Source organism: Lutjanus erythropterus, chromosome 8 (genome assembly GCF_056507025.1).
Source record: "Lutjanus erythropterus isolate fLutEry1 chromosome 8, fLutEry1.hap2, whole genome shotgun sequence".
NCBI classification, from domain to species: domain Eukaryota; kingdom Metazoa; phylum Chordata; class Actinopteri; order Lutjaniformes; family Lutjanidae; genus Lutjanus; species Lutjanus erythropterus.
In genome coordinates this window covers 20,344,601-20,359,758 of record NC_139324.1, presented here as the reverse complement: position 1 = coordinate 20,359,758, position 15,158 = coordinate 20,344,601, and the positions used below count along the sequence as shown (strand labels likewise).

The 15,158-nt window shown below is 38.2% G+C and overlaps 1 protein-coding gene across 1 annotated transcript; it reads left to right on the top strand.

The window, feature by feature from the left end:
• Positions 1-351: 351 nt before the first annotated feature.
• Positions 352-12,562, top strand: cdc16 (cell division cycle 16 homolog (S. cerevisiae)). The gene is made up of 18 exons (XM_084724860.1): positions 352-556; positions 760-814; positions 2,033-2,130; positions 2,338-2,376; positions 2,516-2,656; positions 3,943-4,102; positions 4,232-4,326; positions 4,859-4,992; positions 5,541-5,620; positions 5,756-5,805; positions 5,890-5,963; positions 6,064-6,189; positions 6,895-7,047; positions 7,882-7,945; positions 8,057-8,118; positions 9,848-9,983; positions 10,432-10,522; positions 11,728-12,562. The coding sequence occupies exons 1-18, from the start codon at positions 509-511 to the stop codon at positions 11,979-11,981; spliced, it is 1,860 nt and encodes a 619-aa protein (XP_084580986.1). The 5' UTR covers positions 352-508; the 3' UTR covers positions 11,982-12,562.
• Positions 12,563-15,158: the final 2,596 nt, after the last annotated feature.

The following is a 15,158-nucleotide window of genomic DNA, read 5'->3' as shown; positions in this document are numbered from 1 at the left end:
TTGTATTTATTATATATTTTTTTATTTTACTTACTACGACAAAGTGAAAAAGACAAGCGGTGGTGTGGAACTTTCTATCTAGTATGAGTTTCCTTACGGCATAATTTTGCAGAACACTCAGTGTAAATGTTTAGAAGGGAACCCCAGATCCGCGAAAGATCTCGCGAGAGTGATCATTTCATTCCAAACCATGATCGTTCCTTAAGCCTGAGCAGTAGTCTGTGTCCCTAAGCATGCCCATATCTTAACCACAGCTTTGTCATATTATAAAACATGGTTACTTTATGTGATGTCCACAATGAAATAATAACACGTACAAATATCGCGAGTGTTTCGCAAGTCAAGGGTTCTCTTCTACACAAGACCGCGGAAAGAAGCCGCGGATTTGATTTTACGCAGCTAGCAAGCTAACACGTACTGTTTTGTGCACAGTTTAATACACTGCTTTTCTCTGATTCTAAGAATGACACACTTTTGATAATCAGAACGATCATTTAACAAAATTAAAATGAATCTCGACAGACTTCGAAAGCGTGTACGACAGTACATCGACCAGGTAAGAATTACGATTTCTTTCTGAGTTTCTGTTTTGCTAGCTAACGCTAGCTTGAAAGCAAACCTGGCGTTAGTGATGAAAAACCTTCATAGTTTTCCTGCCTGACTAACTTATAAAAGTATCACCTGGCCAGGGAGCCAAACACCCACAACAAAAACTGTACATCTGAGTGACTCTTGTCCTGTCTTTGTGTGTGTTTACAGCAACAGTATCAAAGCGCTCTATTTTGGGCCGACAAGATAGCATCTCTCTCTCACGGTGAGTGACTGCCGTCAGTGCTGTTTATGACTATATGACCCGAATAGTAGCGTCATTAACCTACTAATCTGTCAACTAAAGGCACAAAACTAATGCTAGTAAAACTAGTGTTTTATAGAGAGAGCCTTCATGTTTTGCTTTCATGCTTTTTCTGTTTGTCATTGTTACGCACTATCATAGCTGCAAAGAAACTTTTTAAGTCTATTTATATCAGCAAGTTAAACGTAGGACTCTCTAATGTCACCGCTTAATTACAGTTAAAGCCAATTTTACATATATTTATTTTAATAAAAATAAACGTATAACAACTTAGGCGTAGTCTTTGAGTAAATACACATATTAAGCTCAAAATGACAAAGAGGGGACTTGACAATAATTGGTTGAGTTAAAGAACATTTGTCAAGATAGATTTATTGGTGCGAAAAAAATATTTCTCTTACTGGGGAGACACACCCTGTTTCCCACCCGCAATCCATTCGCTATTAGTCAAAATATTAATTTTTGTGACCCTGCCCACCCGATCCGTGTATTGACCGCTGTGCCTGTGGTTGTAACTGCAGGTTGTAACAACACATTGTTTAGCCAATATTGTTTCTTGTATTTATATTCTGAATAGGGAATGTGCAATAGACCGTGCAATGCCAATCACCCATTTAAGGTGACATGTGCAATCAGTGAAATGGATGGGACTTGCTTTGTAATTCAGTGGCTAAATGGAAGCAGTGGAAAGAGGGTTAAAAATATGAAGAATGTAAACCCACAGAAACTGTGTGTGAGTGTTTGCAGGTTAGCTAACTACCGAGCTCCCCTATGCCAGCCAGACAGATGCTATGATGATCACTAGAGGACCAATATTTTAATACATACTGGAAAAACCTAAAACACTGTAAAAGTAGGCATTTCTAATTCAACTCTTGTTGATTTTGATTAAATGTGCAGACATTTAGCGCTAGGATTGAATTTTAAACTGTGTACAGCATTCAGAAAATAAATAATTACTACCTTCCCAAACAGAATTTAAGTTTTTAACATGTTATAAGGCATTGTATTAGAAAATGTGTAATTAATTCTTTTCAAGGACCTGTGGCCACATTGTTTTTACTAGTGATGACGGCGGATAAAAGGGTGCTGCCAACACCTGAAAGATTGTGTGTAACCTTCAGGGATGTCTCTCTAATGTCAAAAACTGATGACCCTCCCTCTTTGTTTGGCATACAGAGGATCCCCAGGATATCTACTGGCTAGCTCAGTGCCTTTATTTGACCTCACAGTACCACAGAGCCTCCCATGCCCTCCGTTCACGAAAACTTGACAAGGTAACTGCAGGTTATGTACGAGATGACAATACGTGCAAAGCTATGTGCTGGGAAGTGAGTGATAACATTTATGCTTTTGAGACAAATCAGTATGTGATGTGTGTAATAATTTATGTGTTTAAATTAGAATTATTCACAACATTATCAGTAGTGTAATGTCCCTTGTCAGTCCCCCGACTGAAACAACACTTGTCTTCTTGCACACAGTTGTACGGAGCCTGTCAGTATCTTGCTGCTAGGTGCCATGTAAGTAACAGGAAAATACAGACTGTATCACTTCTAAACTGTCTCTCTACATGTTTATAAATTGAAGAATATAATCTAGAGACACCTGACAGATATTGCTCATGCTTTAGGTTTACAATATTTTGACTGCTTTGTCTAGTATGCTGCCAAAGAGTTCCAACAGGCCTTGGATATCCTGGATGCAGAAGAGCCAGCCAGTAAGAAGTTGCTGGACAGGAGTGGGAAAGAGGACAATGGGGCACCAGAGTCTACCAAGGACTGGGACATGTCCCCTGCTGCTGTAAGTTGTGGCTGTCACTGAAATGCTGCTCCAATTAGACAGACTGTCGTATTTATTAGTGTTGGGTATCCAAATCTTATTAGTCAGCATGTAATGCTGTGTGCCAAGAACCATCCACTTCAACACTTATATTTTTTTAATCATTGTTTTTGTTCACTGCTGTTTCTTCAAATATGTGGCTGTAATGTGCCAGTCGGTTTTCTTTTTGTGTCCTGACATTTCAGTTATGTACAAGAACTCCCCTTACCAATTGCAGTTTTATTTATCTTGTTGGTAGAAATTCTGTACACTCATACACTGCTACATAAATAATGCAGTCTTTGTAAATCATGCTTGTTTGGAAACTGACATTAAGAGTGTTTCTTTTTCTTTAGTCAGAAAAGTCTGTGTTCACAATATATTGGTTGACATTTGAGCCCGACCAATATGGGATGTTTGAGACCAAGACCGAGTTTAAAGTGGAAAATTCCCTGTTCACCAATATGGTGACTGATATAGTGAACTTTTGATGTAAACCTTTTCTGTGTGACTTGTACATTGACTATGCACAGATACTCAGAAGCCTGTTTTCTTAAATGAATAACTTAAAGAACATTATATATTTAACATACACACACAGTATGTCAACCAACTGTAGACACTGAGAAAATAAAGAATAAATAAAAATGAAGTAAATATTTAAATGAAGGTCAGTACTGGTTAAAATTAGTAAGTTGCTGGATATTTTAATACTGTCTGTCAATTAGGGGCAGGTTATAACACAAGTAGCATAACTTCTCTTCTTGATTAGTGCAAAAAATATGAATGGACGTTAATGCTCAGTAGGCAGCAGTTTAAAAAGATCTGATTTTTCTAAGGAAAACGTAGGAAATGACTGCCTCATATGAACTAACAATTGTCATTTTCACCTACAGTAGTCACATGAGATCATTGTTTTTATTGCAACATCTGATTTATTTATGGTGTTAAATGCTGCACAACAGACATGATAATCTCCATTTACTTTTTTTTGTTATGGAGGCCATCCACTCAAAATTGTCCCTGCACTACTGGCTAGGATAGTATAATAGATTGTATTCAATGATTGAAAACAGTTAGGTGCCGCTCTAGATGTGGATTTGAAGTAATAATTGTAATAACAGTTGAGTATGTTAGATATAATTTTGACCAGGAAAGTTATGACATATAATGTTGACATAAAATATCTCCCATTTGCGGACGTAACAGTTACAGTTATTATGTACATTTCACACTTCTCCCCCTCTTCCCTCTCTGAAATGTTTCAGATCAACAGCTCCATATGCCTCCTGCGGGGTAAGATCTATGATGCCATGGACAACCGACCACTGGCCACCTCCAGCTACAAAGAGGCCTTGAAACTGGATGTGTACTGCTTTGAAGCCTTTGACCTTTTAACGTCCCACCACATGTTGACCGCGCAGGAAGGTGAGGCTGATCTGTGGCAATGATGTGCACTGATCTTTTTAATTTTCTGTGTTAATGTTCCATTTGTTATCATTTCAATAACTTGTGAAATGGCAGTATATGTAAAATGTGTTGTTCACTTTTCATTAGAGAAAGACTTCCTTGACTCACTTCCTCTGAGTCAACAGTGCACTGAGGAGGAGGAGGAGCTGTTGCACTTCCTATTTGAGAACAAGTTAAAGAAGGTAAGGGGCCTTTATATATATTTCTTTTTTTCTTTTTTCTTTTTTTGAATCAATTCAAGAATAAGGCTTCTGATATATTATTTTCAACTGATCTCATGACAAGAGCAAAAACAACCGTGAATTGATCCGACTAACAAGTATTCTCATTGTAGCCAAAGCCTGATATAGCTAATTCCACTCTGCCATAGACACATTGCTGTTTCATTGTAGTCCAAAAATTATTAAAAGCACATAATTGAGCCACATTGTCGCAGACGATGAGATTCAAAATAAACTAGTTTATTTTGAGTCAATTCCACATACATTGTCCTGCTTTGTCCTTTAAGCTCGCAGAGAGCTAACACCCAATGGTGCTGTCCAGTGTTGCCGTGCTTCATTTGTATACAGACAATATAAATTGAAATGCAAATGCCTATTATGAATATTCTGCCCCCTTCATCTGTCTCCTTGTCTCCTCTTCATGCGCCTCTCTTTTCTCACCTTTGACACACACATAAACACACACACTTTTTCCTTCTCCTCCCCACTCCAGTATAACAAGCCCAGTGATTTGGTGGTACCAGAGATGGTCAACGGTCTTCAGGACAACTTGGATGTAGTGGTGTCTCTTGCTGAGAGGCATTATTATAACTGTGATTTCAAGATGTGCTACAAACTCACGTCAATGTAGGTGTCTTCAGGTTTCCTCTCAGTTTGTTTATTTTTGTGTCTTGCTCAAGTTGCTCTGCAAGTGCGTCCATCTTACCAACATCATAAACTCCAATGTAACATCACACAACAGGCAACTTTAAGCTCTGCACACACTGTTTAGCCTGCTTTACTGTAGAGCTGTGCCTAAAATTCATATCTTACCTCAACCAAAGAAAGTGATTTGGTCGAGTAACAGTCAAACCAAAAAAGCTAATAAATAATGCCCTTTGACCACAATACCTCTCACTACAGGTTTTTAAATAGTAATTAAAAATAATGTCATAATGGATAATTTCATTCTTTATTACACTCTTTAGTTCACATGCTTCCCTGTTTTATCTGACAGGAGCAATTTCCAAATCATATTGGAAGAACAGAATTTCATTGCTGTAGCTTGACAGCTTTTGTGAGGGTTATCCCTCTAAAACACCTGCATTCAAGTCACCTCTATTTATGACATTAATATCATGTTAGTAAAAATAAAAATCAAAACTATTTAATGCAGCTCTGTTTTTGTATTTTAGGGTGATGGTAAAAGATCCCTTCCATGCCAACTGTTTACCGGTCCACATAGGAACACTGGTGGAGCTTGGAAAAGCAAATGGTAAAATATATATCAACCATTAATTCATGCATGGAGAATATTAAGTCTAAATGCTTTGGCTACCCATCAGTATATGGTTAATTGATTCATTTTGCTCACTTTCAAGCTTTTTATTGTATTTTTTTCCCCTTGCAGAATTGTTTTACCTCTCGCACAAACTTGTAGACTTGTATCCCAACAACCCAGTAAGTGTTGCAACTATGCCACTATACACCTATTTCTGCTTTACATAATTTCCAGTATTCGTTAACCAAATAACTTTTTATCAGGTTTCCTGGTTTGCTGTTGGGTGCTACTATCTCATGGTTGGCCATAAAAATGAACATGCTCGACGATACCTGAGGTTTGTATTCACACACTCAGAAGGAAGTACATCCTGTTTGAAGCCACATTACTGCTGTTTATGTGTAGGTTCATTTAAGCACATTGAGTGTCTCCTGTAGCAAAGCCACCACGCTGGAGAGGACATATGGTCCTGCATGGATTGCATATGGCCATTCGTTTGCAGTGGAGAGTGAGCATGACCAAGCCATGGCTGCCTACTTCACTGCTGCCCAGCTAATGAAAGGGTGGGTGCCTTCTTGAGTTCTCACCTCCATATGCTTTCATAAATGGTATCTTTTGAGTTGTATTAGGTAAAGGTTTATGTGGAAAACACAGCTGTCATGTAGAACTATAGTAGTCCTATAGTACAAAAGAACCTAATAAGGAAAAGCTTATCTCTTTAAGTGTTTTTTTTCTTTTTTTGGAAGTTTCAGTTGAACACTGCAGCAAAGTTGTTTTTGCCCTGTGTGTTGGAGAGCAAGCACAGAATATCAGTCAATAACACTCCACTAATAGTGCTCAGTTTTTAGTTTTTAGGGTCACTTTTGAGCTATGACGTTAAATGTTGACTGTCAGAAGTATAAGGGGAATTAAATTTTTATGATTTTAAAAGTCCTGCCTTTTGCTCAGCCTTATGCTCATCTAATAATGGTGCTCCTGGTCGTGTATACCCAAAACAAAATGTTCCTGCTCCTCTGAATGTTTTTCAGATCATCTTTTCAATTAAAACTGTCTGCATTTACAAGGTTATGATGTTTGATGACAGTTTAACACTAATGTTTCAAAGCAACAATTTACACATGCAAACCTGCCTTGGCCTTTTTGACTGCAGGAACCCTTAGAGGAACTTTGGAAATGAAACTAAAAGAAGCCATTGGTTGCAGGTACCAATGGCTGTTAAACGTAATATACAGTATTTAAACATAATACTACTGCATTTTGTCATCCAGGTGTCATTTACCCATGCTCTACATCGGCCTGGAGTACGGTCTGACCAACAACTCCAAGCTGGCAGAACGTTTCTTCAGCCAGGCTCTTAGTATCGCTCCAGAGGACCCATTTGTCATACATGAGGTGGCCGTGGTTGCCTTTCAGAATGGAGAGTGAGTCATGCAGCCACAAACACACATAATAACACTTAAGGTTCTAGTTTGACAAAGGTAGTTTAAATGTTACTGGCCGCATGAATGAATGTCGGCACACAGCAGTGGTATTTCTACAAGCTGGTTTTAATGGACAAAGAGGTGCTGTCTATTTACCAGCCATACAAGTGACTATCAGCAACTAAAAATCACTGAATGTCGAATAAATTGATAGACAAAATGAGTGGCGGCCATTTGGCTTCTCTTTAAAAGCTATTTTGGGGAAATTCAATCAAATCAGTTAACACTTAGACATTGCTGTAACTTTGTAAAATCAAGTCAAAAGCATCTGTAAAAAGTGTATGAGGTTTTTGTGAGTTTCCGAGCTGAAAGTCAGTAGACTAGCTGATCAGTTGTGTTTTCTCTTGTGATTAAGAGCCAGAAGAGGCACTCTATTGATTACATGAACAGGGACTTTTTATCTCTTTTTCTGTGGCAGCGAACACAACACACAGCCTTTCAGTAACTATTATACTGCGATCTGAGCTGGTCTACACACAGGGTGACTGAAGTAAAGTAACTCAACCAGTGAAACCCTGAAATCTCAAATATGAAATGGTTATCTGCTACATGCCACATTAATTCATACGCGAATATAACAGATATAATCAATATCTTGCCTAGCCCTACTTTAAGGCTGAAAACGTGTATATAACCAAATTTAAGTAAATCTTAATGCACCTGATGTAAAGATGAGTTGGAACAGCAGCCACACAAATTACACACACATTTATATTTGGTTTATTGTATTGAAGATTTAGATGTGCTGTTTTTTTTTATATCTGCTGTTTTTAGCTGGAAGACAGCAGAGAGGTTGTTTCTTGATGCAATGGAGAAGATCAAAGCCATAGGGAATGAGGTAAATGCTAATTTGTTTAATTGTTTGAATGATGAGCATCGTAAAAACATGGCCATGTCTCTGTGGGGGTTATGTAATATATTCTTTTTGTTATTTTTCTTTAAAATTAAGGTCACTGTGGACAAATGGGAGCCATTGTTAAACAACTTGGGTCATGTGTGTCGGAAACTGAAGTAAGTATGGAAACAATGGTACTGTGCCATTTTCTATTTTAATGAATAGTCTTGAATAGGCCCATTAGGAGAGTGGGTTGCACTTGCATCCTGTCTTTCTTCCAAAGAGGAATCATGGATTTCATGGTTGACTTTGAGTTAGCACATACAGTGCTAGTATGGGAGGCTAAATTTAGCCCGAGTAGATAATTAAAGAAGATTGGTTGGAGTGCACTGTCCTCTAATTTGTTCAATCTCATCCTTATCATTTTTTTTCACCAGCCTGCTAAAAACTATTTTCAGAGATGTGCACGCTTGTTCTGTTGCAGTCATTCAGCTTAGGTAGAGCCCTCATTGAGAATTCATGAACAAAACCTTTAAATGAATTATGCATAGCCACCACTCAGATATATGAGGGGCTTGCAAAATGGGGGGCCCACAAGTGGTTGTTTTGAAAGGTTTGTATAGTTTTTATGTAGAGAGAAGCTTTTATCTATATAAAGTGAATGCTTCTCGTAGGTTGTTGGTGCGTCATTGATACATTCATGCTCTCTTCAAGTTTCACTTCTGTATATGTAAAAGGAAAACACAGCTACATGTGTTAATATACAAACCATAGTGCAGTTAAATGGTCTTGATATTTATTAAAGTAAGATGAATATCATCACACAGCGTCAAAACATACTTCAGGCTTGTACATCATTCACAAACTCACTCAGTCACTTTGAGCAGACAGGCGTCCACATGGACTAGATCTAAACATGCCTGCTAACATTCGCCAGAGCAATGGAAGCAGCGATTTGCTGATTGGGCAGGAAATATGCTGTATGACCTGTATAACCATACGATGTGGACCTGATATGATAGGGTCACAGGTTTTTCTATATTGGCATATATATATGTTTTGCATTATTCTACCATTATGAACATAATTTTACTGAACATATAATCCTGAAAACGATGCTTGGGGTGATTTAGATTTAGCACAACTGGGAACATTTATGAAGACAAGAGGAACTCCATGGCAAGTGTAAATGCTGAGAAGATCTGCTTTATTGTTTTTCAGAACCTGCCCCTAATTGACTGGCAGTATTAAAATATTCAGCTAATGACCGATACTGAACATAACTTCTGTTAATTTGGCTATATATTTTATTTCCATTTATTCTTTATTTTCCCACTGTTCATTTCTAGAATTAGTTGTAAATTATTTAACATGTTAATCATATTTAACTTAATATTCTGTAGTTAAGTTGTTTGTTTAAGAAAACAGCCCTCTGAGTACCTTTGTATAGTCATGTAAGTGCAAAATTAGTGTACAGTCCACAAAGAAAAGGTCTATTTTTAGTCCAACTCAAAAATTCATTATAGCAGCTACCATAATGGTAATCAGTGAATTTTTTCACTCTAAAATCTATATCTTCTCAAAACCCCTGATAGGCCAGGCCTAGTCCCTTGTCTGTAGGTGGCATATGTTGCGTTGTTGGTCTGAAACTGCTTGCACACTGCAAATTAAAGGTAATGTCTGGGTTTTTGGTTACTCTGAATCTGTGACTACGCCCTTGTTTATCGGGCTGTATCAGCTGTATTTGTTGTCAGTTCATCATTGAACACAGTCATGGAAAACTTGCACAAGTCATTTTAAAGCTTTTCAAATGTACTGTTTGATGAGATGTATTTTGTTACATTTCGACAAACATCTGCTTAAATTTTTGTTAACGCTGTTGATATCATCTTTGTGTTTCTGTAGAAAGTACGACCAGGCTCTGGAGTACCACCGTCAGGCACTGGTGTTAATCCCTCAGCACGCCTCCACCTACGCTGCCATAGGATACGTGCACAGCCTCATGGGTGACTTTGAGAGCGCCATTGACTACTTTCATACGGTATAGTGTCTTTAAATCAGTCTTTATGGGCTTTGTTTATCACTTAAAAACCTAATGATAATTTAACAAGAATGATACAGAAGGTTGTTGATGGCGTCCTCTGAGAGAGCAAGAAGGAATGGAAGTTACCATGGAAATCAGTACTTTAAAGCTTAAAGGAGAACAGAGTAATGTTCTTAAAGGTCATTTTTTGTACAGCTATAAGACAGAACCAACAAGTACTACTTACAAGGGCATGAAAGCACCACCACCTGTTCAAAGTTAGAATGAAAATAAAGACTAAATAGAAAATGGTATTGTATAGAACATTTTATGACACTTTCCATAATACAAAATGACAGTTTTGGTGGTGTGGGACTCATATTTAAGTATGTTGCATCATCAGTTCCAATAAATGTGTTTCTGTAAGGAATGCTAAAAACTACTCTTCCTGTTTTTTTCCCTGCAGGCACTTGGACTGAAAAGGGATGACACTTTCTCTGTGACAATGCTTGGTCACTGTATTGAGATGTACATTGGTGACACAGATGCCTATATAGGTAGGACAGAGTTATACTGCAGTTTCAGAGGAGTTGATTTTATCTTATATTAATGCCTGACTTGAAAATTGGACTGTTTGATTGCTGTCAATTGAATTAAAATCTTACAGTCAGCCACCAGCCAAGTGCTGATAAAATATGCATGTGGTTGGTAGATTTGCTTCACTCACCACCAGCCGCAAAACCCAATGGTAATCTACTGAGTTGCTGGTGAAATTTGAACATTTACTTGCCATTTGGGCTCATGAACAAAAAAGTAAATTTTGGACCCTCATTAGTAATACTTCTTGTTCTTCATACTGAAGAATGCGTCCATAAAGCCCTGTTCACACCAGACTAGTAATATCTGGGGGCATCATTTATTAATGAAGTTAAAATTCCACAGCAACTTGCCATCTTTTGGCAAACCTGTCCTGTGATAATAGTTCCAAGCAAAGCAGCATTTTTCCGATTTGAGGTCATAATATTTTTTTAACATATGTTTTCCGTGGTCAGACAACAAGTGTAAAATTTAATCACGGCTCATAATATGTTGAAATTGATTATGTTGACTCAAAATGAGCAATGTCAACAGCATGTTATCGACAAATGTGTATTTACACTAGTAAATTGGATGAAAGAACTCTAAACTATATTATTAAAGCTATAATGTGTATAATTTTGCTTTACAGTGTCTAAAAACAATGCTAGACATATGTTGAATATTTTGTTGAGTTAAATATTTTGTTGTTGTTTTTTTTTTTGTTGTTGTTTTTTTTTTGGATTAATCAGTTGTTATTGTTCTAATGTGTTAGAGACCCCTGGTGGCAGAGTTTACATATTGTGCCCCTTAATGTGGCTGCTGAAGAACAGACATCTGAAACACTGATGTCACACACAGCCTTGACATCATATCCAGAATTATGTTAGTAAATTTGAGTAACAAATTACAGGCTTATCACTTACAAATGCGCTGCACAAAGCACAAATGCGGAGGATTAATTTCTAAATCAGGAGGTACCCTGGTTATACTAGTCCCTTGCAAATAGGGCTTATGACAATTCTTGAACTTCAAAAAGAACTTTTTTGCCATTGTGAAGGTATAACAACATTGCTGTTGCATCATCCTTAAATGGTGCTTGTGTTCTGTTCTCAGAGACCAGTGATTATCTGATATCTATGTCTGTAAAATTGCATTGATTGTGTTGTCATTTGTTTCCACAAAGGCACAGACATCAATGACAAAGTGCGAGGCAGTTTGAACACTCCAGCACTGATGAAGATGCTGAACACATCAGAGCCTGGTGACCTTTTAGCCACGCCAAGACTGGAAGACACCAGCATCACGCCCTTGGAAACACCACTGTCAAATCAGGACAAGATGATGCTGGAGACGCCTCTGCGACTGTCTTTAACCCTGGAGTGCGATATGTATGAGAGTGATGTGATGTTAGACACCTTGTCAGACACCAGCACGTGATCTCATCCTGTCAGGAGGTGGAACTGTTGTAGCAACAGGTTGGCATAGGCACACATATCTGAGCCCAAGGACAACTATCAAACCAAAACTTGTTGGCACCTGGCACCAAAGGTTTCCTGTGGATTCTCCCTCTTGTGCATTAGATAAGGTTGATTCTGTAAGTGACAAAACATAGAACATGCCATTTTGAAGATTATGAACATGAGTAAACAAGTGTGAGTTTGTATACAGCATCTGCTGTACATCACATTAACTTTGCAGAATGCACTTTAAAAGGGGAATTGACATGTGCCTTGGTTAAGGGGTTAAGTTCTTGGTTTAGCATTGGACCCTGGGTAAAGCCCGAAGATACTGGGAACATGTGGTCCTCTGACACTTGATTGAACAGAGCAAACACAGCCACACACCTCACACCTGATCTAACAGACTGTAGTCACTTATTACTGCCTGTGGCAGGTCCCTCCGTGTTGCTTAACCTGTGGATTTACACCGTGAATAAAGAGCCAGCTAAATATAAGGAGTTTTGGTGAAAACAATTCTTGGATATTCCTACAATAAACCATGCATTTCTCTTAAAAGTTTTTTTTAGCATATTTGTGTTTTGTGTTCATCAAAATAAAGTATTTGATTTGTAAAACCCACAAAACACAAAAATGAAAATTTTGATATTCTTAATTTAAGCCTATGCTCTTTTTATTTTCTACTTACTGTTTTATCAGCACAAATGTTGAAAACATTAGTGTTATTTCCAACCAAAATGCCCAGGACATTTAGGCCCAGGAACTATCTTTCAAGCAACTAAAAAGTTCCTAGAACTCGTTGCTGTCTCTGTTTTCATTACAGCCTAAAAAACCATGAAAAATAGGCAAATTACTTGACTGATGTTTGAAAAGTGTCAGATGCTTTTACACATTTTTTGTGTGCAGTAATACAACAATGATTTCATATATAGCAACAGACAAGCATAATCATTTGTGCAATAGAAGGGCAATTACTGATGGATTTTGTCCTCAACGTAAACACTCATTAAGGCCTGGACTTGTTCATGTTTTAACTCCATGTTGATGTCTAGACGCACTCTGAACAAAACCGGCAGAAGTGTTAAGTGCTGCATGTCCCACCCTAAAAGTTTCTGTACTTTTGGAAAGTACTGCCCTGAGCAGGAACATGTGGGGGGTGAAATAATTTTCCCAGAAATTAATTTACTTTCTGGTCCCTTTGGTGGCAATGCACCGTACATGAGAGATGTGTGCCTTAAGGGCTTTCTGACAGAAATCTTGCTGTTTTAACCCAAACCATTATTTTTACCCCTAAACATCCCCAAGAAGGGCTTTTTTTGGAAGAAAGCCTGGCTTCTCCCAACACCGAGGGCACTGAGATCATCCAAAAATCACTAGTCCCTGGTGGAAAGTCCCTCTGGCAAACACCTGTAGTGCTTAATTCTGAGATACTTTTATTGTGTGATTTAACCCAAATAACCCTTAAAAGTTATGAATTATATAGTTATAAAGTTATTATAAAGATTTTGGAAGAATAAAAAAAACCTCATTATTATTTAAAGTGTTAAATATTGTTACCACTAACTATCCTACAACCTACATTCGTCATTGTGGAATAATTAAATCTTGTTTATGTAAGTTTTAAAGCAGTGAATCCATTGGAGATCAGAGTTGTGAACAGAGAAGTTCCCCCTCCAAAGAAGAACATGCTGTGTATGCGGTGTGGTGTGAAAACTGTCTGGGGCTCAGACCATCCACTCACATGTCAAGTTAGGATTTATGGGAGGAGTGAGGTCTCAGTCTCAGATGAAAACTCCTCTTCATCCCATCTCTGGCAGTCGCACGCCAGCTACAGGATTTCTCTTGTTTACCTCCCGACTGTTGTTCTTTCCAATGGAGAGCGGCTTCACTGTCTTCAGGAGAGATGGGCTGTACTCCGTCTAAATCTGCCGTCATTTACACCCAGGACAAGGTGTGCCGGGACCTGGACACCTGCTCCACGTTTGTTCCCAGCCTGAAGAGCTCCGTGTCGACGCCTGAGAAGCCTCGGCTGAGTGTAGAGACGAGCAGCGGCAGGCAAACTTTCCTTAGTGGTGAGCTGATCAAAACAGACCGGGGCAAAAAGCAGTTTTGATGAGAATTTCAAATCGTACAAATAGTTTTGTTTTTTTCCTTAGTCCCTTGCAGAGACGTCCACGGGCGGTCTGTGAGCCAGTCCTCTTACCATGACAGCTGGAGCTCTGCGGGCAGTATGGCTGCAGGCTGTCCGGACCAGTTCAGCGTGAATCCCCGCAGTCTCACTCCGGACGCGCACAGTGACACTACCGAGGGCTGCTGGACTGCTTAAACCCACTCCATCCTGCAGCTGTACACAGCTGGAACATACATTAAGGAGCACCGCATGTATTTGTTCGGTGCCAAAAACGTTCTTACCGGTTTTATGCAGTGATACAGCAGACATTACATGGAAAAAAACATGCTGATTTCTTTGGGGGAGTGCAAATTAAGGGGTTTCCGAACTGTTTAACTTTTTGATTTTTTTTTGGACTTTTTGTTTTGTCCATTTTAGTCATGTTGTAGACAAGTATATTTACTAGAGTCCTGAAAAAGTCTTAAACTGTCTCAAATTTCCATTTACAAATAAAAGGCCCTATAATGAGTGAGACAATTGTAATACATGTAATAAGTGAAAACTTGTTCTATTGATAGGAACATGCGAATGTGCGCTAATTAATACCACGAATGTTATATTTTTACCAAATAAGGACAAAACCATATAATATTACATGTAATGCAAGAAGTCAGTTTAACAGTTTCCCGCTGAGTTAAGTCATATTAACCCACTGTATCACATTACTGCTGTAGTATCTAATAATGTTACTTCGGATTTTTTATATTTGTGGATAAATTTGTTGTAGATGTCAGGCATCACATCTATTCAAAGCAATAGTCTATTTCTGTCTCTTGTGATCCCATGTGGGATGGGCCAGGCGTTTAACATGACACAGAAATAAAACTGCATTTTTTATTGTATATTATTTAAAATAATCTGAATCATTTTATTTTACTTTATGTATGCACTAAGAGTGATACAAACTTTATATATGTGCGTGTAACTAGGTTATTGGTGTTGTGTGTTGATATCAGGGGTGTCACGATATATCAGTCTTGATGATAA